This window comes from Sphaeramia orbicularis, chromosome 16, assembly GCF_902148855.1.
Source record: "Sphaeramia orbicularis chromosome 16, fSphaOr1.1, whole genome shotgun sequence".
In the NCBI taxonomy this organism is placed as follows: domain Eukaryota; kingdom Metazoa; phylum Chordata; class Actinopteri; order Kurtiformes; family Apogonidae; genus Sphaeramia; species Sphaeramia orbicularis.
In genome coordinates this window covers 21501002-21528863 of record NC_043972.1, presented here as the reverse complement: position 1 = coordinate 21528863, position 27862 = coordinate 21501002, and the positions used below count along the sequence as shown (strand labels likewise).

Here is a 27862-nt window from a genome sequence, read left to right as displayed (position 1 = left end):
TGAGTTCAACTAACAATGAAGAAAACCACAGTGATGTTAAAAACAAGTCACCAAAATACTTTGAGGTCAGAATGAGAAACAGAACAAGTCACATAAACGGATACAGTTGGAGGAGACATTTTAGATAATTTAATCCAGTAAAAACATACTGTGGGTTTAAGTGGACCTCATGTACCCGATTAGTTTCAGGTTTCTGCTAGATAATATCTAAATTTCACAATAATATCAGTCCAAGAACAATGCAAAAATGCAGAGATTTCAGTCAAATGACAACAATATCAACATAAGCCTCACCCCTAAACCTCAGGAAACTACAGCCATGACCAAAGGTTTTGGCAGTGACATAATATTTTTCTGCAAGCTTTGCAGCTTCTGTTATTTATTTATTTTTTTTCTAGAATTTTTCCGTACATGTTTCTTGGTACAATGATGAATACTTATAAGCATTTTAGAAATGTGAAAGACTTTTACTGGCAAATGAATCACATTTATGAAAAAATGTAAATGTGTGTCACAGCCAAAACTTTAGCCACAACTGCAGATAAACAAGTAGACGTCCATCAAATGTTACTAAGTAAGTGCAATAAGTAATAAGTACTAATAATAAGTGCAATCTGCAACTACTTATTTTTGTCCACTTAAGGTCAGTGGAAACAAGCTGGGACCCCTAACATATTAACATTGTCATTGCATTCTGAGTAAGACTGTAACAAGCATGACAGTTTAGTCAGGATGTGCTTTTCAGAAGAACTGAACAAACTGTGTATCAAATCACATGGGTTTAATCTGAAGTAGGAAAGCCTGCTTCCAGTTTTTGTCACCAAAATCAACCACTTCACCTGAATGTGAGATGGATATCACTGATCATTTATAACTTTGCATGTTTTGTCTATAAATGTCTCTGTATGTCGATATCATTGCAAATTAGTGTAACCAGGTTTCTCCTTAATATTGCCTAAATACGGCAATAATATTGGTCCAATAATGACAGAAAGGTGCAGACATTTTAGTCAAGTAACAATAATAATGACATAAAGTGGTCATGCACAGTGTAAGCCTCCTGAAACCACAGGAAACTAAGGGAAAACATATTAAAAGCATGGAGAAAAACAGTGATTCAGGTCATGGATCAGGATTCTATATCATAAAATGTAATGTTTTGACCAGATTGCTTTGATTTTAGATGATCATAATACAGAGTAAAAATTGCGTGGAAATTCAACCACCACTTAGGGAAAAAATGTGATTAAAGTTATGGTCATAGCACAAAATAATTACAATTTGTATGATGTAAATTATTGTGAAATTTTGTGATATTCTTCATATCTTTCAGCATTCATGTACAAATGTTCCACTACACACAGTAGATTTTCACAAAATTACTGCACCATTTTCAACTTATTTCAGATATGAAATATTATAAGATATGTGGCACTATTTTCTTTTTGATTTCATTGATAGTTTTTACAAAGTTCTGTCCATTTTGTTGACATTTTTGTTCATTTATGTTCATTTTGTTATTTGTGACTGAAGTGGCCTTTAGGTCAAACAGATGAGTCATGAAATCCTCTTGACCAATCGGTGTGTGACCACTTCATTGTCTGACATTTAATGTATTTCATTTATGCTCACTGTCTGTTTAACACCAGTTTTATTATCCTCATAAACATCATTATCATCTGAAATACTGTGTTTTATTGCCGTCTTGTCCCTGACTCTTCCCTGACATTTGACAGAGAAAACAGAGGTACAGTAGGCTTAGTTACAAAATGTGTAGTGAGTGTGTGTGTGTGTCTGAGCTATAAAAATAGGATGCAGTGATGATGTGTGATGCTAAAAGCACTCTTATGTAACTGTAAACGTCTCCTGCCCTCGAAAATCTCCATCTCTGCTTTTTCTTCGTCGAATATCCACAGAGAGAATCTGACACGTCTTCATCTGCTTTTAACGATCTACTCCTTCATCTCCACTTCTGTTTTATAGTAAATCTACAGTTTTATATCTCACTGAGTGTTTATGTTGCATGCAGCAGGTTTTGCATTTACATCCTTTATGCATGAGAGTCGTCATCCACTAATCTCAATATTCGTCTGCTCCAGATTACTGCTGCATTATGGGAAAATCCCTGCAGCTCGTGCACTTTCATCAGAAGACACCAAAGAATTAAACCTCAGGGTGAGTAAGTGATAAAAAAGACACTGCTTTACAAATGAAAAAGAAGAAAACATCAGTAGGAATGTACATTCTCCTCCTGTTTGGATGATTTAAAGTACAGCACCAAGCTGACAATGACAAAAAATGAAACTACAGTGTATTGATGACCTTTTAATTATTGAGAGACAGCATCAATAACAATGGCCTTTCCTCTGTCCTTCTGTGTAAAATGAAACTAAAACTAAATACAAAATGTACGTAAGAAAGCGGTAGCGAGAAAATGCTAATGCTTTCATAAAGACGACCAAGTATGACTAGGCTTCTTTCTTGGATTGTGGATGGTTTACGTACTACTAGAACGTTTTTGAGTGGAAGATCGACTGTAGGACAAATTCAGTTTGGTTAAAGGAGCTGAAGCTGGAACATTTTTCAGTATTCAGGTGGATAGCAAATTATAAAGTGTCCTACATCAGCAATCTATGCCACTGGAGTTACGGCATGAAATCCAACTGTTTCGTATCAGCAATAAACAACATGACTAACATGATACACAGCCTGGATTTCACTAAGCAAAAAGTTAAGAGCCATCCATTGGATAACTACCGCATTGATGAATACGTTTAGGCTGGAATAGGTTCTCTAACCCTGACTGAAGGGGTTGAGTAGCTTCTCATTTCTTAAATAACCATCAGTTTGATAGGGAACATAATGGCCGGATAATACAAGGAATCATCAGGTTTGTGAAAAGAGCGGTTCAGGGAGTATGAAACTAAACTCCCATACATGGATTAACCACCACAAAGTTGACTCTTCACTGGCCATTCTATTACAATTCACCCGTCAATGACTCACATTCAGTGTTAATGGTTGCATCTTCAGTTTTTTGTTTTTTTTGTTTGTTTTTTTTATAATATTGTACTTTAATATCAGTTAATGCCAACAGTGTTCAAACAAGTAAATCTTAACTGCCTCTTAATAAGAATTGTTCAAAAAATAAATAAATAAATAAAAATCAGGCTAATATAAACAGCTGCACTGTCCAAAGCATCCTCTATGTGAGCCACCTCAGTCTGTAACATGACAAAACAAAACCCAAATCCACCTGCAGCGAGAGCATCATAAGTAGAACTGAAATCGATAGAAAATACATTTTGTTTTCAGATAGAAACAATGAGAAAGGCTACATCACTTCCTGAAAAAAACATTACAGACTACATTCTGTTACATACTGTTTCTCATTAATAATACAGACAATAACACAGCGCTATAATCTATTTTACTCAGCCATGGTTTTCCAATGAACTGAAAATATGGGGCTGTTTTTATATTGAGTCTCACTTAACCACATTGATACTCCTTAAATTGATTTTACAAAACTGTTGACCCACTGTACACCGATCAGACAAAGTGGTATTCATTTTGATTATTTCATTATTTAGGCAACAAGTGAACATGAAGACCTTGAAGTAGATGTGTTGGAAACAGCAAAAATGACAAGAGTAGGAATCTGAGCAACTTTGACAAGAGAGAAATCATGATGATCAAATTACTGGGTCAGTGTATCTCCAGATTTTGTTGTTCATTCCCAGTGTAAAGTGTTTAGAACCTATCAGAAGTATTGTAAGAACAACTGGATCTCAACCAATACAGCATCCTCCCTGACAGTATTTCAAGTTAAAACACAGACTGAATGAGAACAGACAAATCAATGAATTTCTGAAATCTCACATTTAACGCCAAAGTACAAACATCCAACAGTTTAAAAACAAATACAAACAAATGATTTTTACAAAATCATTTCTCCCCCAGTCCCTATCTCTATCGCTCTCTCTTTTTCCCCTTCTCTACTCTCTCTCTTTAACCCCAACTGGTCAAGGCAGACGGCCATCCTCCAGGAGTCTGGGTCTGCTCGAGGTTTCTGCCTGTTAAAGGGAAGTTTTTCCTCGCCACTGTCACCAGTCACAAGTGTTTGCTCCAGGAGGATTCTGTTGGGTTTCTGTAGAAATTGACTTAGAGTCTGGTTTTGACCAACTCTATATATAAAATGTCAAGAGATAACTTTTTTGTGATCTGGCGCTATATAAATAAAATTTGATTGATTGAGTGATTTAATTGGTTTTCCCCTGTAAGTCGCTTTGGAAAAAAGCGTCTGCCAAATGCGTAAACATAAACATAAAATACGTAGAGGAAAGGGCTTGAGGGGAGGAATCTGGTTGTTTTTCATTGTGGGGCTTTGCCACATATGTGCTGATAATATCTAGTTTAAATATGGATATATGAATATACTATTACTATATAGGACAATATAGAATATTATATGTATTTATATTACATATGTATGTGTGTTATTGTTTTGTTTGTTTGTTTTGTTTGTTTGTTTTGTTTGTTTTTTGTTTTTTTTTTAGTTTTTATTAATATCTGGTATTAATATCTGGTAGGGTAAGTTGTAAATGGGTATTATCATATTAGCGTATATAGGAAAAAGGAAGTGTGATATTGTTATACTGTTGTTGTTGTTATTCGTAGTAGTAGTAGTAGTAGTAGTATTATATTGATATTCATACAAAATAATTGCTATATAGTGATAAGGAATAGAAATTGGGAGTAGGAGTACATAAGTTTTTACTTCTTCCTACTCCTTTTCTAGCATGTATAATTTAATTTCATTTGTTTTATTTATTTATTTATTTATTTACTACAACTATTATTATTTATTTCTTCATTTTGTTTTTTGTTTGCTTATCAATAATTTTTGTACCCGTACTTATATTTTGTTGGTTGATTTTTGTTTTGATTTCACTGTTGACATGTTCGAAATAAAGATTTCATTCACTCATTCATTCATTCATTCAAGTATCTGGAGCTGATTCAACAGTTACATATAAACTACAGGGGTTGGACAAAATAATGGAAACACCTTAAAAAATCAACAAAATATAATTTAATATGGTGTAGGTCCGCCTTTTGCGGCAATTACAGCCTCAATTCTCCGAGGTATTGATTCATACAACTTGTGAATTGTTTCCAAAGGAATTTTAAGCCATTCTTCAGTTAGAATACCCTCCAACTCTTTTAGAGACGATGGCGGTGGAAATCGACGTCTTACTTGAATCTCTAAAACTGACCATAAATGCTCAATAATGTTGAGGTCTGGGGACTGTGCCGGCCATACGAGATGCTCAACTTCATTAGAATGTTCCTCATGCCATTCTTTAACAATTCTAGCTGTATGGATTGGGGCATTATCATCTTGAGGTGAAGGTGTTTCCATTATTTTGTCCAACCCCTGTAGTTCATATGTTTGTTTTATTCTCTTCCTTCCTCCTTTATCCTCAGCTCTCATCCATCATCAGAAGGTGAAAATGAGACAGAGGTGATAATGAGGACAGAGAGAGCGGGGGTCAAAGGTCATCTGGCAAACAGGAAGAGGACGGGCAGCCTGTTTCCTGTTCATCGATGACATCCTGGTGACAAAGCAGCTCATGTGATAACAAGGCATCTCCCCGAGGTGATAAAACACAAAGGTAACGGCTGTGATTGGCGCCAGTGTTTTAATCTACAAACTGAACAGTGTAGATGAAGACGAGTGGACACAGGTGTGAGACAGATGAGGACGAATAAAAACAGGCTCCTTCATCATCATTCAGATTCAGAACAACACTGGGCTGCAGACGACCAGGTTTAGAATCACAATGGAACACATTGACAGTCAGTGTTTATTTTTACTGCTTATCTTTTTGTTCTTTATCCTCCTTTTGTGCCTTCCCTTGGGTTTCCTTTATGTTAATTTACTCACATGCTCATCATACATTTAATTCACTGCAGAATTATTGTTGCTACTGCTTCAGAATTAGAAACTATTGTGTCGTGAGGATAACTCGGACCAGGACAGAGGCTTATGTAGATTTTATAAACATCACTGAGTTTATAAATCAACAATAACACTATATAATGAGCACTATCACCATTTATTCAGTCTTACATTACCTTTTTCTTCTTCACCCTTACCTTCTCTCAAAAATATTGTTTTTAAAATGAGTTTTTAGCTTGTTTTTAGCTTCGCCCTGTAAAATTCAGTTTCTGTTTATCATATTTTGTCTTGTTTATGAGTTGTTTAGACATAAATGATCTCAGTTCATTGTAAAGAAGTTGTGTCCTTCAAAATAAAAGCTAAAATCAGGAAAAGATTCTGTAAATTTCATTAAATATGCTCTGTATCACCCGTGGCTTAATGTGTTTTGTAATTTTGATTACTTAAGTAATTGCTGAACTCAATTTAGCAACAATTTAAATAAACAACAAAGAACAGCGGTATATAATAAGGAACAGTATAAATCTACAGGATGGTTATAAACATGCTATAATCCATTGTAAATCCAACCTTATCATTTTCAGTGTGTATTTGCAGATTGAAGGTTGCAGTTTTTCAAGCAGAGAGAGGATGACTCTGGAAATGGTAACACACAGATGGAGGAAGGAAAGAGAATGATGATCCTGACCCTTATTCTGCACATACATCCTATGAGCCAGACTACAACCCTCCTAAAAAAATCTTTTTTATCTCATTACCAAAAAAAAAAAAAAATCTCCAAAAACTTCTATATAAAAAAAAAAAAATAGCATAAAAAATCTGAACTATCTCTTCCAGGATTTGTACATTTTTAATTCTGTCCACATACTTATACAAATTTTTAAAAAAATAATTAAAAAAAATCACCTTTTTTGTCTTATTTGTTCATTCAGATGCTCCTTTGTAAAAAAAAAAAAAAAATACATACTAAGAAAACCAGTCATACAGTAAATTAGTAACATGAGACTATATTAAGAATTACGTTCCAAGAGCTATGTTGGGCAAGTTAAAGGTCTTAAAAGTACAATAAAAGGTGTTTAGAAATTACAGTAGTTACTTAGATCAAAGTTAGATGTTGACAAAAATTCATTTGGATGACTAAAACACCCAAGTACAACCACAGGTAGGATATACAGACACAAAATCTCAACTTTATTCAACTTTGGTAATGAAAATCACAAGCAGCTTTAAGGGAACTGAAGCTTAAGGTTTTTCTGATTCAAATCACATTTGACAATTGATACTGACTTCTGGATGCGAAAAATTGAAAAATAATGACAGGAGAGGCAGAATCTGTGTGAAAGGTCAAAGGTGGAACCTCTGTCATAACTTAATGCATAATCCACTTTCTTCCCTGTCAATCAGTATGTTTCCCCTGTAAAAGCATCTCAACTCCACTCATCTATTCTGAGAATACGTCGGTCACTGAGGTTCATTTGGGGAGTGTCTGCTGCTGCAGCAGATTTGGCTGAAACCGCTGTTTCATCACAGTTACTTCCCTTTTTAAGGTGGACAACGTGCAACGATGGAAACACACGACTGTGATACATACTGGAAAACCCAGGGAAATACAGCGACACGTGTCTTCTATGACAGAGGATGGCGCATGGCATCACAGTTATCTGAGTATCAGCACGGGTTTTTTTCATGGCAGAAAGAGAAAAGCGTCAATAAAACATAAGGAGGGAAAGATACTGTAAGTATGTAAGATAATGGAGAAGTCAGATGGTTATCTGTGGCTTTAAATTATTTGCAAAAGCAGAAACAACAACATGAAAATGTTGTAAAAGTAGAAACAAGCTGAAAATGACAAAAAAAGACGTGACCAAAAAGATGTAAACAAAATATAGATGAAAATCTAAAAAAACAACACAGAAGACAAAAACAATACAAAAGACACGAGATGAAAATAATGCAAAAGATGCAACAACAGTGACTTAACAACCTAGAAATGAGTTGAAAGACAAAACAAAACGTCTGTTCTCGAGCTCAGCGTTTGATCGAACATTGTTACGGATCCATAAACAGTGAATTTACCTATCAGCCAATATCCTGTTCATCCAGTAGACACCCAGTACTGTACTGGTTTCTCCAATATGCAGTGATGGCAGCTTCCCTGCTCTGACTTGGATATATTCTAATTAACCATTCTACTATTTTAACATTCCGCTTAGCTGTATTGGACATCACATGTTTAGTGGTTGACAGAAAGACGCATTTATGTTTCACTGTGAGTAAACATGCCATAGCTGCATCCTGTGGTTTCGGTGGTACATTCAAGGGCAAATATTTACCACACGTTAAAAGAGTTTCATGAGTCAGATCCCTTAGATATATATACATTTAAAACATATTACAGCTAATATTTCACATTCAAAACAGCATTTCCTACATGTAGATGTTACAGTGGTACGATGGTGCGTTCAGGTGACCGACATAAATATAGGACTAGAGTGATGATGTATGCCATACCTCATCTCCCCCATCATTTCCTGTCTTCTGTCAGCAGCTTTGGTTACGATAAATCCCTCAGAAATCTTCAAAATTCACTCACATTTTGTTTCTCAAACTGTGGCTTCATCTACAGGACTAAATTCAGCTACTCAATTTGTTCTTCTGTGTTTTTTTTTTAACTCCTAAAAACAAAGCGGAAGTACCTTAAAAGATCTTTTTTTTGAGTCAGGGCTGCAACCAAGAGGAAGTGAGAAGCCTGAGAGGAAGTATTTCTCAATTTGATTAAATGACAGTATTATTATTAGGCTAACCCCAGCAGCTTTGTACTGTGTTTCCCCTAAAAACCACTTCTGGTTCTTAACTTTCTGCACCTGTTTCTTTCTGCACCTCCCACCTGTTTGTCTGCAGGTTACGATAGAAATAAAGTAAAACATGGCCAAATAAATGCCTTCCTCTGAATGGTTAGTGTTTTGAGGAAGTGATTTGACCAGTGATGCTGCAGATAAAGTGTGTGTGTGTGAATGCAACACACAGTTAAATGTGGAAACGAGGTCAAAGACTTTCCAGGTGCAGCCTCATTAAAACAAAGACGCCCACAGAGGACGAAACGCTAAAAGCCGAGTCAAATATCTGCTCACTGGACTTTCAATCGCCAACGTTCAGGTCCTTCACGTTATCTCAAAGTGCAGCCATGTTTTCTTTGCTAAAAGCTAAAATGAGGTTACTTTTAAACTACTCACATCTAAATATTGTGGTTTATGTTGTAGAGTTTGTAGAATTTGTTTCCTACATTTATCTGTTGGAAAGGTTTCATAGACTCCAATCCTAATTATATATGTGATAATTATTGTTATTGTGATGTAAAGCTTTTAGTCTTTGGGATTTATTTTGTTTACACTGTCAAATAAAACACAAAATAACTGTGTTTTGTTGTTTCACATAATTTTACTCTTGTATGTTTTATGTTGAACAAATATTTTTAATGATTTGCAAAATGTTTTGAACATAAAACCACACATCACCTCCTATGTTGCTTTTATATTTACATCATCTCTGTCTTAGTGTGAATCTGACATTATTGCATCTTTTCTGAATAGTTTGTCTCCATTCCCACTGCATCATCTGTGATCCAGTCGCCATTTTGTACTAAATACATTAAAGTTTCAACAATTAACCTTTTGTCAATGTAAAAATGCTACGCCTTGTTAGAAAGTTTAGATTTTCCACAACTGAGTCACATTTATTTTACTGTATTCCTGAGCACCAAAACATAATTAAAGAAAAAAAAAAAAAAATCACCACATAACAATCAAAGCTAATGGGACTAGTGTATGTAGTTCAGCTTGTATTTTAGTCACATACTAAAAAAAAATTGAAAACTAAGAAATTTTCTGAAACTAGAGGTTATTAAGTTTCAAAGGAGGTGTAATTGATTAATTTCTTGTTCTTCGGTTATGAGCTTTAGAACACGGTAAACAAGCAAAAATACAAATTAACGTGAGAAGGAACAGGTTACTATGATAAATAATCTGCCTTCATATCATTTTCTTAAATAAGAACTCTGGTTGCAAAATCTGAGACTACAGGTATGATTTTGTCTTGTTACATATTTAAATGTTTTAATGTTGTTAAACTTTTACATCGTTTTTGTCTTACGTCTTTTTCATCCTACATGTTTTATGACATTTTTGTCATCGCATCTTTTCCATTATTTTCATTGTTGTCTTTTACGGTAGTTTGTTGTTATACTTCATTTTTGTTATTTTTTTCATATTTTTACATTTTATGTTCTTTCTTGTCTTGTTACATCTTTTTCATCTTTTTTTTTTTTTTTTTTACATTATTTTCATGTTTTTACATCTTTTATGTCGTCTTTTTTTGGCTAGTTACAACTTAATCATCTTGTGTTTTTTTTTTGTTTTGTTTTTTTTCACATTATTTTCATGTTTTTAGGAATGATACCACCAGTCATTCCTTCCCACAGCCATCAGAATATATAATGGTTCAAAGTAAATCCCACCATATCACATCTATACCAACATTATGCACATCTATACTGTAAATATGTAAATAATAGGCTGTGTATGTATGTATGTATGTATGTATGTATGTATGTTTTTAGTTTTTTGTATTTTGCTGTTGTAAACACTGCAATTTCCCCATGGTGGGATCAATAAAGTCTTAATAAGTCTATCTTATCATACATCTTTTATGTTGTTTCTTGTTTTGTTATATCTTTTTCATCTTGTGTTCTTTACATTATTTTCATCTTGTTACATCTTTTATGTTGTTTTTGTCATGTCTTTTTCATATAGTCTAGGTGCAATTTTTTCATTTTCATCTTATTGCATCTTTTACATAGTTTTTGACAGAATTAGAGGCACATAAGATCATTATAGGTGCAGGATTCAGACCGGAACTTCACTGAAAAAAGCCAAATACTGAAGATACAAACAGGGGAGTCCACATTCTTTTGGGACAGATAATGGCTGGTACGAACGTGAGGGATGATTATAGAACTGGTATCAGTGCCTCACTGAGCTGCACACACATGACTTCCTCCTCTTACATAAATATCTTGTCGTCTTTTTGCACCTGCTTTGTACATCACGTCAGGATACACGGCGGTTTTCATTTCACTGAAAACCTGCCACAGGAAATGAGCAATGTAGCGAAGAAGAAAAACAACGCTTTCATTTCTGGTTTATCTGCAACATGAAAAATGAAGCAGAGTGAGCTGAGCATGAGGAGGGAAAAAGGTGTGAAAGTGTTTAACATGTCTGCACAACAACCTCTGTGTGTGTGTGTGTGTGTGTGCGCGTGTGTCAGAGCTGTGTGTGTCGGGTACGAAGCATCACGGTTCACTAAGATCAACAAAGCCTCTTTGTTTCCTCTGGTTCATCATCTCTCAATGACCTCAATGAGCCGATTGTAAAGACAACACCGGCTTTTTTCTCCTCAGGCTCCAAGTTCCAGCTCCTACACTTTGCACTAACACCAGCAATCGATCAAGATAAAGTAATGACTCAAATTAGACTGATTAATCATAATTAATCGCTTTTTGTTCTTAAGGCTGAAGTTAAATCACAGAAGAGTTAATACAAAAGTTCTATTTTCACAGGACTAGTATGAACTGGGGACCTCAAGTGGTTTGGAGATTGACACTTGCAAGATAACGGTTGACAAATGTCCCTTACAAGCGCTGTCCTGAAAGCCATAAAATCTCATCATATTTGGAAGGATTTAAGGTGGTTCTTTCAGTGAACCTTCATGCAATATTGGGACATGAACCTCCTGAATTTCCATCCAAAATGCTTTTAAAACATTAAATTGTCATTACCAGTGCAGCCTCCACAGTCCTCAACCAGGAAATAGACAGAAACAATGCATGACAGAAACAAACAATGCTGCAACCCCCCCAAATCACAGATGTTGGATGTGATTAACATTATTACAGGACTTGAAATAGGACAGGGTAATTTATACTTCACAAATTACAGACATGGCAGATGGGAACAGTATCAGGATCACAGACAATGTCTGCAATTATTACAAATGACCAGAGGTTCACAGTAAAGCTGGGCCATATGGATGAAAAAAATGAAGCTTGATTTTATCAATGTTATGGACAATTAATACTTTCACTGATTATCTGGGGCGAAACAGTGGTGCAGTGGATAGCACTTGTACCTCACAGCAAGAAGGTCCTGGGTTCAATTCCAACACCAGTCGACCGGCGGGGGGGGGGCACAACCTTTCTGTGTTGAGTTTGGATGTTCTCCCCATGTCTGTGTGGGTTCTCTCCGGGTACTCCAGCTTCCTCCCACAATCCAAAAACGTGCACTGATGGGTTAATTGGTTAATCTAAATTGCCCGTAGGTGTGAATGTGAGAGTGATTGTTTGTCTCTATATGTCAGCCCTGTGAGGAACTGGCGAAATGTCCAGGGTGTACCCTGCCCTCGCCTGTAAGTAGCTGGGATACGCTCCCCGTGACCCTAGTGAGGATAAAGCGGGGTCAGATAATGAATGAATGAATCATTGATTATCTGGTGGCTTTATGGACCGAAGACAAATCCTAATTCGGAAATACTCCTCAAACAGTCTTTTTTTTTTTTTACTCAAACTATATGTCACATCCACAGTTCATAAATAACAACAAACCAACAGCTTGCAGTCAATGCAGCAAATTTTTGCAAGAAATGTTTCTAGAAGAATAATCCTGTTCATGCCATTTAATTGTGCATTTTTTCATGATTTCAGAGAGGAAAACTTTGATTATTTGTGTTTGTTCAATATATCGCCCAGGCTAAACCCCCCATCTTATACTAGTCCCATGCAAATAGGGTTAAAGGGAGTACATATGCAAAACATGCTTTAACTCTGAACACAGTCCTGTAAACTACACCGAGAACCTGCACTATTTCTTGACGAAAGTCCTCCATTACTGATTGAACAAACAGCTTTGCTAACTGATCCATCAGAGTTTCACTGGAGAACAATCTATTAACTTCACTATAAAATTGATGTGTGAACTCCAACAACTATGAATAAGTACGTCCCTATCATTGATCAATTTCACTACTGTTAAATTATGTCATTAATCATAAGAGTTTAAACACTGTTCAATCACTTCCACTACTCATTCATCAAACAGCTTCACTACCAATGAATACAAATTTTTTAAAAAGTATTAAGAATCTCAAATTGTTTACAGAAGTCAATATGTTCATTTTGACATAACACTTCTCCACTTTAATGTTAAAGATGAAGATTTGAGGGAATAAAGTAACAGGATAATTTCCCTTGACACACAGCATTCATTATCTTAACATATTTACTTAACGTGCGATTTATAAACTAACATCCACAAGCAAAAATCTTGCTAAATTTCTACACGATTGATGAATTTTTACTTAAAAATGAGGAGTAACAGAATTTATTTCATTTCTATTATGATATTCAGTAGGCCTAGATAAGTACCTAAAATACTCTAGGAAATCTCCTAATATGATAAAAAAAATTCATAAAAATTGTGTTCTGTGCCTTATCACATTAATTCAACTCATTAGTTCAGTGTAATTTTGACAGATGTGAAAATATAACTGTGTAAATGCATACAGTTATGACAAATTACAGCCTTATTATTTTTGACTTGAACATACAAAAGGGGAAAAATAACCATGATGAGGACAGATTTAGGCTACAGGACAGGACAGAATCTTATTTCAAAAGCAGGTTTTACATGAAACTTGTCTTGTTGTAAATTGTGATGATAACACATGTGAAAGAACCACCCAGATTAGGCGTTTTATGCCTCTGGTTAAAAAGCTGCATCGTCACATGGGAATAATTTTGGAAAGTGCTGCGTGTCCTGATGCTTCTGTGGACGGACTAAATTTAGACGGTGGATATTTAAATCTCTTCAGGAGTCTCCTCTACTTTCAGCTGCTGCAGACGAGTCCTCTCAGACTCGACTGATAATTACTGTTTACTGCTCAGACACAAGTGTTCGGTTCCCATGAGCTCCGGCTGCAGACTAATACACAAATACACAAACTATGCAAACTAGTCTGTGTTTTCTGACAACGCCTTAAATAGAACTGCCTGGTGTTAATATTTATAAAACAGAGGAAGAAGCATGTTTCATCTGTTCCTTTTGATAGAAAATCTGAAATTAGTAGAAAAACTCACAAAATCCATATATTCCATTATTTCTTCATGAATCTGATTCTAAAAATACAAATAACAATTTGCTTTTTGTACATTGGATATGAAAAAAATGGGGAACGACAGTTTAAGGTGCTGTAGTCAGAGGATTTATGGATCCTCAACAAAGAAATGTTGACATTATTTGAGTAAAAACTGCATTCATTATCTGTCGGTGTTTTCCTTAAGATCATGGAGGATTTAGAGATGTGGTTGGGGGGGGGGGGGGGTTGGAAAAACTAGACTACAAAAAAAAACACCCAAAAAGCTGAGGAAGTCCAACTGAAACCAACTGCAATTACTAGATCTGGAAAAACTTAATTATTTAGCTTTAATGATATTCACATTGATTTTACCATTAAATTGCCTCAGGTGATGCTGTACCTAAATGTTATTATGGTAAGAAAACCCTGCATTTGTAAATCCTACTAAATAAAATGCTGCGAGTAAATCCATTTTAGTGAGAAAACTATCAATTCCTCAGGATAGTGCATTGATTTTACTTTATCTGCTCACATAAAAGAGACAGACTGATTAACCTGCACCAATAAGACATTTTACAAACCGTTGGTATCAGTAGAACCTGGCTCTGATGGTTAATATCAGGTTTTTGCAGCTGGAAACACTGACTTTGAGTTGGAAATAATAGCTCAAAATATAAAATTTGCACCTACAACGACACATTTTTGATGATTAGTTTTAAGTTCAGTTCCAGATTTATTCAGGTATTAATTACTTTAACATAGATCTTCACTTCTTTTGTTATGTGGTTATTAATGAAGTCAAAATCATACATTTCGAGCCGTTTGATTTTTTTTTATCAGGGGCTCTTTCCCTGTTAAAAACTAAAATATATCAAATGAGCTTCTAAAAAATCCACTACTAGCCAACCTCAATGTCTAAAACTAAAAGTTAAACCTCAAAATCAAGTTTGACCCCTGGCCTGTGGTCTGAGGATAAAAATTATGGACAATTTCCATTTTTATGACTGAGTCTTAGTGGAATATAGGGCTATGACTAAACGTGTTGTTATAATCAATTCTTTCAGTGGTTCCTAGACATCCTTAATACACAACCAAAGGATACTCATGCCATGTAGCATATACACTGGGTAGCCGGAAAAATGGATATTTCCTCATGAGTTTTTGCCTTTCATCCACATGGAAACTCTGGTTTAGGGCACTGAAAATGATTATTTCTGAAAACTCCATTTTTATGTGTGTTTTCAAGGGGAAATGTGAATTTTTGCATCCTGAATGTCACAGTATGAAACAAAAAAATGCATCGTCATGTATGCGATCTTTGTTTATCCTAACCTTAACGCCATGATAGCACTCTATGGCAAATTTGTGCAGGTTCCTGTAGAAAACAAACTTATTGAAAACAATCTGGTGTTTACAACATTATTTTTGAAAACAGATGTGAGGAAATATCAGTTTCTATAAATACCCGGCTACATGTTCACATGGCCTCAGGTTACTGTTATAGAGGAGGAAAGAAACTATTATAGATTCATATTATAGGCTAGATGATGCAATCAAAGAATTCAGATTTCTTATTTCCAAAACATCACTCTACAACCAACTCTAATCATTTATCAAATTACTTACAGATGAATTTAATAGTTGTAAAGTAATTGATAACTTGTTGCAGCATGAGGCCTCTAGACGCTGAGCTGTTAAAGCAGAACTGAAAAGCCTTTTGTGTGGTTTTTTTATTGGATGAAGGGAGAAAATCCTGTCCCAATGTCACTTCAACTCAGACCTTCATTTAGTAAAACATGCTTCTATTATTTACACCCGTCTTATTTAAAAAGAACAAAATATCCTCTAATTTTTTTTTTTTTTTACTTTGTTGACTTTAATATGATTCCTTTGTTTTAAAGCTAACATGTAAAAAACAAGCCAGAACGTTAAAAAGGACAAGTTCCTCCCTGTTTTTATATTTGCATAGAACATGTAGAACATTACATTTGCATGTAAAAGTACCACAGACAAATGCCTCCAGGTGAAATCCTCTGAGTTTGTTTTGTACCTCTGGAGGGATTTTACTGTCACACAAAGTGAAAAGACTGAAGGGAAGCGTGAAGAGGAAACTGAAAACTAAAAAAGACATTTATTAGAAGTAAAGCGCTGTCTAAATGAATAAAGGCATCAAAGTCTAGACTTCATTCATCTGTGTGGAGTTTAACATCACAGCCACTTTGTGGTTTAAAATATTGGAGATGCTCCAGGAGCAAACGCCTAAACAACAATGGAAACAATAACACATAATGAAACTGAAAGAAGCGCATTTCTTTCACAGTGGCATTAATAAAGATCAGCAGGTTTAGTCGTTTCAGCTTCAGACCAGAGTCATGACAACACTGCTTCTTCCCCTAGGATTTACTCAAAATCTTAAGCTCATTTTCCCCCTTTTCTTATTCATTAGGAGTTACGCAAAGTGTTGGAAAGTGAGCATCTTTTTAGTGAAGTGAGCTTTGCCACAACTTAGTGATGCAAAACACTAAAAGGGGCATGGTCAAGCGGTTACATAGGGTACAAAAAATTGTTCAGATGATAATGAATCGTCCTATATTTATCTGACCTATAAGTGTAATACATGGATGGAAAAGGTATTCCCAGTACTTTGGGGCCATGCAAAGACATTTGTCAATTTCAGCCATTTTCACTGAAATCTTTGTGTAAAAACATCTCAGTTACATAGGGTAAAAAAACTACATAAAAAAATTGCCAAATTTTTCAGCATATTAAAAGTTGCTGTTTTCACTTGAAGATTCCAAAATTAACATTACCATAGTGTCAGGTATATTGTTGACTGCAACTCAAAAGAATTAATCGGTCTAGGATTGGGGGATATCAATATCAAGGGAAGTCTGGTTACACAGGGTAAAGTGATTTTTGTTATGTAGGGTAAATTCTTAAGTCCTCGAGGCTGGTAATCAAAATTATCTGTCAAGCACAAATGATTTAATATTATCCCAATATCATGCTTAGAGTGAATAAGTATAAATAATATTTAAAACCTATAATCATTAAGGTTGAGATATAAACCAGTACTCTCTTGGGCAAGTAAAGTATTAGACAAAAAAATGTAAATGCAGACGTCAAATATAGTCTGTTAAAACAATGAAAATCAATCTGCTCTCATTTTTTATAGACATCATTTAGAAATAGTAAAGTTGGTTTTCGTACTCCCAAACAGCTATGTATCAGCTCCAAATGACAAAATAAGTCTATCTTAAAGTTTTCTTTTCACCCAACATGTTCATTGTCCCCCTGACTGCACCCCAAGATGATTGTCGAGCCCTAAACACAATCATATGACTCAATTGTAGTAAAGCACATCAAAGCTGGTGATAATGCAGGTCTATTCACCAATTCCACCTCAGCCTTCCCATTCCATGATGCAGAGTTGTTCTTCTGAGCTTTGTTTTATTACTTTCATAGTATTTTCCCCCTGTAAAAATGAATGTTACCATCTCAAATCAGAGGTTTTCAGTTCACCTGTCCTTAAGTCACATTCTGCTGAACCTCATTCATTTGACCATGGGCTGAACTGAAGCCTATTTATCGCTCTAGCAGATATTTTGTCTCATAAAACCTGTGTGACTATGTGTGAAAGCAGTGTATTGCAATCATTAAGGTAGAATGATGCTATATAAGCACAAGTCCATTAACCATAGATCCAGTCATTTTAGAAACAGAATAAACGACTGACAACAGTAACACAAACAAACACAGGCTTCATGGCAGTAGACAACCATAGCCAAATGTTACAGCTCTTAATGGTTTCAGTGATTTTTCAGCAAAAATGTCCATCATTTCCCTCTAAACAGCGTTCAATGCAGAGTTAATTTTTCAAGGCTGATACAGTTTGGAGCACAAAAAAGGTAATTAATCAATATGATCCCTGAAAGAAAACTGGCATTTGAACTTAAGTCTTTGTGTAAGTGCAGAAATAATATCAATGTGGATTTCCCCTGCTTCAAACTATTATTATATCAACCTTTAAAGGTCCATTATCAACAGAATTCTGTTACAGTGGGCTTTCATGTGTTTTATTTTTTTAGATTAATCAACAATAAATATAACCAATAGTTGCAGCTTTAAACTTTAAAGGGAGGCTCTCAAAATAATCCTGCAAAAATAAAGAGATGGTTTATATTCATGTGTGGCTGAAGAACACAGAGTGGTTTTCTATCACAGATGGTGAATGAGGATGGAGCCGGATACGAGCCAATATGACTAAGGGCGACCGAGCACTCACACATGCACACCCTGAGCGCGCGCACACAAACACACACCCACAAACACTGAACACACTAACACTCACACTGGACACATAGAAACACACACAACTTTTTCAAGTCATTTTGCAAATTATCTCACCCAGAGCGATACACAAAGACCTCAACACACTGAGGTCCTGCTCATGAATAGCACATGTTACCGCAGCAAAATACGTCAGAGGTCAGAGGTCACAGCACTGTGACAAATGACAAAAGACAGCCAAACCACACTGGCATCACATCAGACCACAAACTAGAAACATTTAGTATCTACAGCGGAAATATTTCAATCTTTCAAATCTTTAACTATAATGACAGTATTTAACAACTACATCTCCCATGAGTCTTAGAAAGCACCAAATCTACTTCAATACATTTTGTGTGTTAATCTCAAAATTCCCTTTTTCACAGGTTGAATCCATGTTCACCTGATCAAAAAAAATTTAAAATAAAAATCTGCAGAAGGCGGTGACACATTTCAGTCACATTACTGTTTATAGGAATGTGTAGTCACTATCATCAGTAACCAAGTGTTTTTCTACGCACTCACTGACTCAAATAGTGTTCTAATAAGGTATTTTATGTTACAAAAATAGGTGACTGACAGCTGTGAAGACCAATTACGGACCTGAATCCAATCCAACCAGTCAGGTGGCTACACACGCCATGCAACGTCCCGATACGCCCACTCCAAAGATTTCTGTCTAAAGGAAGTGATGGAACCCATTGTTTCTGAACTGGAGTTTGTGTTACCATGCTGTTACCATGTTGGCTTTTTGGAGCCAGAAGTGACCATTTTTGGACAACAGGGGTCGAGCAGTGGAAGGGGGAGGGATCAGAACATCTGCAAGAGGCATCTGCGAACTAACGCTAAAAGCTGGTTTAGCAACTCAGTACAACAGTAAACTTCATCCAGCATCATGTAACAAAGTTGTTTTGTAGTCTTGTAAGTAGGGATGTAACGATATGAAAATTTCAGATCACGGTTATTGTGACCAAAATTATCATGGTTACCATTATTATCACGGTATGGTTGAATTGTGCTCAAAATGTTCAAAAAGCACTTATACACACTGAAATAATTTAACCAAGTTGTATTTTGAAAAAAAAAAAAAAAAACAAATAAAAAAGGCACAATGTACTTTCTGTTGGCAAAAACATTCAAATATTAACATGTAAACATCAAACAAACAAATGTGCACTAAAGATGGCACCTTATATTCATTGTTTGACCATTTTCCATATCAAGATTGAGTTGTTTTAAAAGGCTTTTTACTTTTTAAATTTTATATTCTCTTTCGAAACTCTGCACTGCAACTCTTACTTTAATATGTGTGTGTTTTTATATTTTTGGGTTTTATGTGTTGTTTTCTTACTTGCTGTTTTTAATCACCTTTTACATGTTTCTTTTATAATGTTTTAAATGTTTCTTTTTCCCTGTCGTTGTATTTCAATGTCCTGTGTGAAGCACCTTGAATTGCCTGGTTGCTGAAATGTGCTATACAAACAAACTTGCCTTGCCTCGTTTTAGTTTCTTTTTCATAGATAGATAGTTTGTCTCTCTTTCTCTTTCAAAATGCAGTAATCAAACACGGTTATCATGATAATTAGAATTTAAACGGTAATACTAACCGTCAAGAATTTTACCAAGGTTTATCGTTATACCAGTAATCGTTACATCCCTACTTGTAAGTTATTAACCAGAACAAGTCATCGTTAACAGTCAACACGTTGTCAAACTCTGAAAGTCTGACTATGCAGGCAAGTGAGCTGTCAATCACATCAGCCAATCAAAGCCTGGCACGGTAGACATATAGTTGTCTGTTCAACCTAAGATCTGATTAATAGAGCTTCATAAAGAAGTATTGACCTAATCATTTGATAAAAGGTCCAAATAAAACAAATGAGACCAGAATGACTGCGTGAAAACAATCATTGACTTTTCAGTGTAATTCTGTGGGAGCCAAGGCTTTTTAATGTAACATCTAGTGGCTGTCACCGGTACTACACTTTAACATACTAAAGCAGTGGCTTCATTCATTGCCATAAACACAGGATTGAAGAATATTTAAATGTCTAGCTTTGATTCTTTTAGGTTTTATATCTTTTTAAATCATTTGTCTGTTGTATGAGCCACCCCAGTGCAGTGGGTGCAGTTTTTTGGACTCATATTGAACACAGAAATTCAATAACAACTCTGATTGTGGATTAATCCTTGAGTAAAAAATATCCAACAAATTCTATACTGTTTGTCTGAAGCAGTACAGCTATATAGCAAACAACTGTTTTAGATAACTTGACAGAGATGTCAGAAAGCACAGATGAGACCAAGAGTTATATCAAATCTTTTAACTGAAAAATGTAGTATCAGACAGTTCTTTTCCTCATTTAAAAACAAAACAAGTCTGTCATTCCTCAAATTGAAGATATAGTTACATAACTGTGTGCACACAAATATTCATGATATTAAATTGTTGAATGTTTCCAGAGGGTGGGTCGTTGTCCTCTGGGAGTCATAACCCTTATGTGTCCGAGCAGAGAATGTTACATAAGGGGAGAGGAGTCAGTGAACGCAGCACAGGAGGAATGCTGAGGATCCAGTCTGCAGCCGCAAAGCACTCACTGAACACTTTGTTTTTCTTTGTGTTGTGTTTTATCTGTATGTTCGCAGACATGCAGAGCAGCTCAACTGGAAACTCTGAACTGCCCAGTGCATGCTGGGACACGCTACAGCCCCCTTGCCACCCCCAAACAGGATCAGCTGCTCCACCGACGAGATGGGTTTTCTGTTGCAACGCATCACACCATGAAATATGTCACTTTCTTTCACAGCACAAACAGTGAACTGGACATTTTGCAGTTTGATACATAAAACAATAGGACTGAGTTAATCTAAAATGTACAGCATTTAAGTGTCTGTTCTGCAGAAAACAAAGCCAGCGGTCATTTAAGTAGCCAGTTGTTATGAAACATCTACAGTCACTGCCCAAATTGTCATACGTTTCTATTTAAGGACTTCGACTTTGTTTTGACAAAAGAAAAACAAGTGGTTTGAGTTTAAGTGATCATATTTGTCAAATAAAATAAGTTATGAGTACATATATTTGAGCATTTAAGAATCAATAAAAGACAGCTGTATATGAAGCATCATTTTAACTGTAGCCTATATGTATTAACGACATATGAGATAAACTAGAGTTGCACATTTATATGATCACAAAAGCCTGTAATTTAAAGGTGCACTGTGTGGCTGGTGATATTTGGATTTAGTGGAAAACAGAGGTGGGTGAACAGTAATGACAAAACTATTTTGATATATTTTTATACCATGGTAACAATATTCACCATAATATACATTCTTCTTTTGTCTTTTGGGCTTATTTTGTTCACATGCTCAGTCAAAAACACAAATGTTTCAATATTTGTCATTTTATTTCAATTGACTTGTGTATATTTTAAGATTGAGCAAACATTTTGTTATAATAATTTTATAAGAGGGGTTTTGTGTTATGTCAGTCTGACAAAAGGGTCAACCCATAGCAGAAGCTGATAACATGACAACAGTTTTAACAGGAAAAAAGAACTGCTTTAGATTTTATTAGAAACTTGAAAGCCATTGAACAGATCATGTAACCACATTTATACCTCAGCACTGAATATGACAGAACTATTCTCTTTAAGACATTACAGAAAAATAACAGGAAATACTTTATAGGGTTATGACAGAATGTTTGGGTGTGGTACAGAATATTTTCAGATTTAAGCATATTGTGCTCACAAATCAGGGTCTCAAAAGAAATTAGACATATACACAAAAACACTACAAATCAACCCTAAAATGAAACTCAAACATTTACAAGCCACATAACTGACATTGGATACTGTGCGTTTATAGAGCTGTACATCATTATGAATCAACTAAAATGCTCCCCTTTCTGCACGGAAACAACTAAACAGACCCTTTCTGAGACAATAGGTTGTGGAAAACTGGCTTTTAGTGGTCTAGATACAGAAAAATAACTGTTTACTTTCTTCTTACATAAATAACTTCTCTTCACTTTTAGACTGGCACCATATTTTCTCAACAAAGCCTGCAATTACAAGTATTTTATGCAGCTTTGTGCTGTAAAATTAGGGCTTTATGGAATAACAATAAAGATCCTTGTTGGTAACATGCTGATAAAACACACAAACAGGTCTGAAGTGATGTACCAAAACTCACATTCAGTGATCACAACTCCATCACTAGATACCTGAGGTGACATGTTCTTGTGAACACTGCAGGTTGTCATGTGTTTTGCTGCCCTAAAAGAAATAACTTCCACAGTGTCTCCTGATCTGACCGTGGATCTGGTTTGTGTTTCTTGTACAGTATGTCTGGTTTGAGCAAGTTTTTCACCGAGACTTTCACAGACCCTCCTCCTAAACGACTCTGTTCTGCAGCGACACATTCTTTACAAGAGGTGACTCGTCCTGATGGACCCGTCTCCGGTTTCTGCAAGCAGACAAAACTAATACTGCAAAAAGCTGTGTCACTGCCTGATGTTTGCACAGAAAGTACTGAAGATGAATAAAGCACAAACCAATAAAAGAGGAGAAAGTGACCAAGTGGAGCATCATGTGACCAACAGGGTTTAATGGAGAAAAAGTCATCACTGAGCCTCGTCATCAAGCTATGACACATTTATGATTTCAATAACAGAAGAGAAAGAGTGGAGAGGAGAGATTATATATTTTGATGTAATAGGGCTGACCAATACAGCCAAAAATGTTAGTGCAATAAAAATGTCCAGCCAATGTAAATAATCATCACAATAAACTTCAGATCACAATTTCTTTTCAGTTTGAAGGCTGATGAAAAGGATGTGAAAGACATGATAAAAACTGCAACGAGATGAGAATGTTGTAAGAGAAGCAACAACACAAAAATTATGTAAAAGAGAAAACAAGAAGACACTGTAAAAGACCAAAGACAAAAATGATGAGAACTATCTAAAAGAAGCAACAAGAACCCAACATTAAAGAGTCAACAAAATGAAAATATCATAAGCAAGAAAAAATTGTGGCGTTAATTCACTGTAGAGGAAATTAACACAACCTGATGACATCATTAAAACCAGTCAAAGGTGAAAACAACCTGGAAATAGTGATGACATATTACCAACATGTGATTTATGTTAGTTTCATCTAGCTGTCTCTACATGTGAAATGATCACAGGCAGCTCAAATAATCCACATAAAGACATTATGTAATGGGGCCTGTCAGTGTCAGAACATAAACATATATGATGTTATATTATCCCAGGAGACTCAGTGTTATGTAACACCTGCTCCCTTCTGTTTCCTACAGACGAATCATGTACAGCTCAACACTAAAGCTCAGTGATGGAGTTTTCATGGCTTTCACACAACTGTAGAGCTTTATGAATAAGATAAGATAGGTTACACATACACTGGGGTTAGTGTTTCCTCAGGATTCACTAACAGTAACTAAAGTTCAGAAAATCTGTGGACTGATCCTTTAAAATGACTGTAGTTGTGAAGCTCAGAGCAGGTTTTATATTTAGCAGGAGAGTAAAGTAGGTCTGCATGTGGAAAGAAGCCTGCAGCAAAGTTACTGTCCCAAATTATCCGAATAATCCAAAGTGAAACCAGTCACCTCCATGAGCAATCACAGAGGTCAGAGGTCAACAGCAGAGGACCACATGCAAAGTTTAGCTAGTATTTCACAGCCAAAGAGAAGAGCTATAGCAATGAATCAAATACTGCAGGATTTTGTCTACTTTCCCAATTTGTACTACTTTAACTGAGTGTCTGACAGGTGCGCTGTTGGTAGAAATATCCTGCTGTTTGATGTGTTAAACTTGTCCACTGCTAAAAGGCCTCCGGAGGATAATAAACTGCCTGTTTCTGCCAACAGACAGCCCATAATTCATAGAGGCAGAGCTCAGACAGACTGAGATGAGGGAAACACTGACCTCCTTATTCATTCATCTGTTTCTATACTTTTACTTCTCATTCATTAATTCACCTTTCACTCAGTTTCACTTTGTCTAATGGCTGCCTTCTGTCATCATCTGGACTCTTAAACATTATCCACAGGTAAAATATAATATAGCTGGTCACATGAGAAATATGGCTCGAGCAAACGTCATGTTAGGCTATAGTTGAGTTTCTTTATTTCACGGGAGTCAGATCTTATCACAAGCAACCACTACAACTGTCACAATACTGAAATTTCAGCTGATGACTGTCATACAAATAACTGCCATTCCAAAATTACAGTAACTTTATACAAATACACCTTATTAACTTCTGTAATATTACCCTGTATAAACAAAAGACTGAGCATTGCAAATATGCCATGGAAGACACATACACAATGGTCTTGTTTGTTTTAAGACGACACTGAGACATATCTTTTGAATACTAATCTAAAATGTGCTGTATGAGTGAGTTTGTTTTGTTGTTTCCCATCTGGTAAATAAATAAGAAATCATACTAGAGGCTAAAATAGAGGCACTAGTTCTATGCAACATCCTGGAAAATACAACAAATAAAAATTATTTTCTGATGTTTCTTCCACAGACTGTAAATGAAAACATCTTTCCAAGAGATAAAAAAAAAAAAGATTTTGATGACTCGCTGACACTGAAAAACAACAGCAGCCGAACCGTTTGAGGAGTGAAGCAGTTTATCTTCTGACAGTTTGAGCAGCTTTCAGCCTGTTGATAAAGTCAGTCGTCCTCGGTGGAAAACTACTTTTGAACTGTCGAGTCTGAAAAAACATCCACACCAGCCTCCGCTCTGTTTTGTTTTTGTAACTTTGAAGGTTTCACAGCAGTACAGATCAGGGGGCTGTGGTTTTAACAGCTAGGTAAACTTGAAATACAGCAACAACACACATTTATCGAGTATTCCTTACAGTTAAATTGATGAAACATAGCGCTACAGTGTGGGAATATCTGCTCCTTTGCAAAAAGTCAAAAGGTACAAGCCTATAGGAATAAGGAGAGAAGTTAAGTACAACTCCAAGGTGCATTTCACCAACATACAACCAATCCCAAAGCTTCAAATAAAGAATACAACATAGAGAAAATACAATCAGCAAGTTGAAATTCTACCTCAGTAACCATGGTGACTGCTTTGATTCTCAACTGCAACAATGTAGTGATATTTATAAATCTTCATAGCTCTGATTGGCTTCTTCTTCACAGCAGCAGTGCTTGATTGGTCAGAAAAAAGGCAAATTGTTGAAAATGATGCTCAGAACTTGAAATAATACAAAGGTTGCACTATCAAGAAAAAAATTAGATTTTGTGCACAGTAACACCCTGGAGATGAGTAAAAACAAACATTCACTCATCTTTTTACGCGAATGACGTCAGACTGTAACGTACAACCTTCCTGTTGTAGGATGACACAGCTGTACTTTCACAGCCGGCTTCTCTTTATTCAACATCTACACGTTCTACAGACAGAACACACAAGCTGCATTTGCATCTGCCATCTTACAAAATATCATATTAAACTAAAAAACTACAAGGCAGTAGATTTTTTTTTTTTTTTTAATTCAACAACGCAACATTAATGCTTAGGGTCATCAGAAAAATCTTTAACCTGACTTCATTCTGATTTCAGATTTTAAATTGTCCCTTTCTGGGTGCTAAATAAAGGATGAAAGACAATATACTGATTCATTTGTTTACTGAATCTTTCTGAATGGTATCAGCAGAACTTGGCTCTAATAGTGCCTGATGGATAATATTAGTATCTTCAACTGGCTTTGGGGGTAAAGAGTTTCACAAAACTAAAAATTATACCTAGAATTGCCTTGATTTTTTAGGGCTAATTTAATGCTTAATCAAAGATGTATTTGCTCATTTATGTCTTTATTACATTTATATTGATTATGTTGACCACAGCCATTACTGATCAACTCCTTAAGATATGTTTTAAACATATTTTGCTGAAATAAACATTTACTGACATGAGCTATGAGCTGGTGGTTCCACCTGTTTTGAAGATTCTGATCTCCTTGGTGGGTTTCCATTACCCTCAGAAATGGGCCAAATGTAAATTGCACAACAAAAAACTGGTAATGGAAACAAGAAAGGTCGCAAAAACTGTCAAAGATCACAAAAACGTTTTTACCCTACCATGAGGCAGTTTTTGAGACATTTCAATACAGAAGTATTGCGCAAAAGTGTAATGGAAACACATTTTTCACATTTTCACAAGTCACAGGCATGACAAGTCTGGTGCCATGAGTGGTTCAATAACATAACAGTTCATTAAATGTTGCCTGGGTCATTCAGAAATCCTGGATCCACAACTCCTTGGAGAATTCTGTACAATTTTCTCCCAGAAATCCATTTTGCGTGGCCACTGCCATAAATAAGGATTTTGCCTTGGGATGATCAGGTGCGCCTGCAGAGTGAAGTTGTGAGGTACGCTATAACATATCGTGAGATGAATAGACAGGACTTTACTAGAATCAGGCATCAGAAGCCAAACACTCTTCAACGGAAACACCTACACGTACTTTGTCAAAATTGTATAAATATTGCTTTTATTTTACTGAAAACTGTAATGGAAACCCAGCTACAGACTTACTCCATAAAAGGAAAATGTTTTTCCCCACCAAATCTTCTGGATTTGTTCAACTCTTTGTTTTACAACTGTTGAACTTCAAGTCTCCAACAGTAAAGGCTCTAATACCATCCACACAACAGCTTAGTCTTTCCTTCTCCATGTTTACGTCCTTCCGGAAACTTGTCATGTAATGTTACCCCAAACATAAGCAACAAGAACACATTTATTCCAACCAGAGAAAAATAATCAGTTTATGTGTTTACATCAGGAGTGTCAAAGTCATTTTAGTTCAGAGGCCACACCCCAATATGATCTCACGTGGGCCAGACAGTTAAATACTAGAAAAATAGCTTCTAAATAACGGCAACTCCAAAGTATTCTCAATGTTTTTGAGTGAAGAAAATAACATTACATTATGAAAATGTTTACATCCACAAACTAGACTTTAAAAATGGGAATAACATGAACAACCTGAAATTTCTTAAGAAAAATAACTGCAATTTTAACAATATTATGCTTAAACTTATAATTTACATATGTGCATTACAACTTATGGGTCAGTTTATCTACAAAGGCACAAAACATTTAGTAACAGGCAGAATATTGTTAAAATTTTAAATATTGAAATTTGGAGTTGTCATTATTTATAGGTTATTTTAGCCCATGGCCCATATGTGAGACATCCCTGGTTTAGATGGGTATAGGTGTTATTATTTTCTGACAGAAAGGATCATCAAACATTTACACCACCACTCTGGACCTGATTAGAAACTTCTCCTGATCATACTAGACTTTGAAAACTGAAGCTTCT

The 27862-nt window shown here is 35.6% G+C and overlaps 1 protein-coding gene across 3 annotated transcripts in view; it reads right to left on the bottom strand.

Annotated features, from left to right (window-relative positions):
- dennd4b (DENN/MADD domain containing 4B) overlaps nt 1-27862 on the bottom strand; it is a 61799-nt gene that overhangs the window by 31178 nt on the left and 2759 nt on the right. For 2 of the 3 annotated variants that reach the window (XM_030157798.1, XM_030157800.1), the window contains exon 1: nt 8477-8621. The exons of the other annotated variant lie outside the window; for it this stretch is intronic. In XM_030157798.1, the coding sequence (XP_030013658.1) occupies nt 8477-8493 (17 nt within the window). In that variant the 5' untranslated portion in view covers nt 8494-8621. Of the gene's footprint in view, nt 1-8476; nt 8622-27862 lie in introns of those variants that run through there. 3 annotated transcript variants of the gene reach the window in all.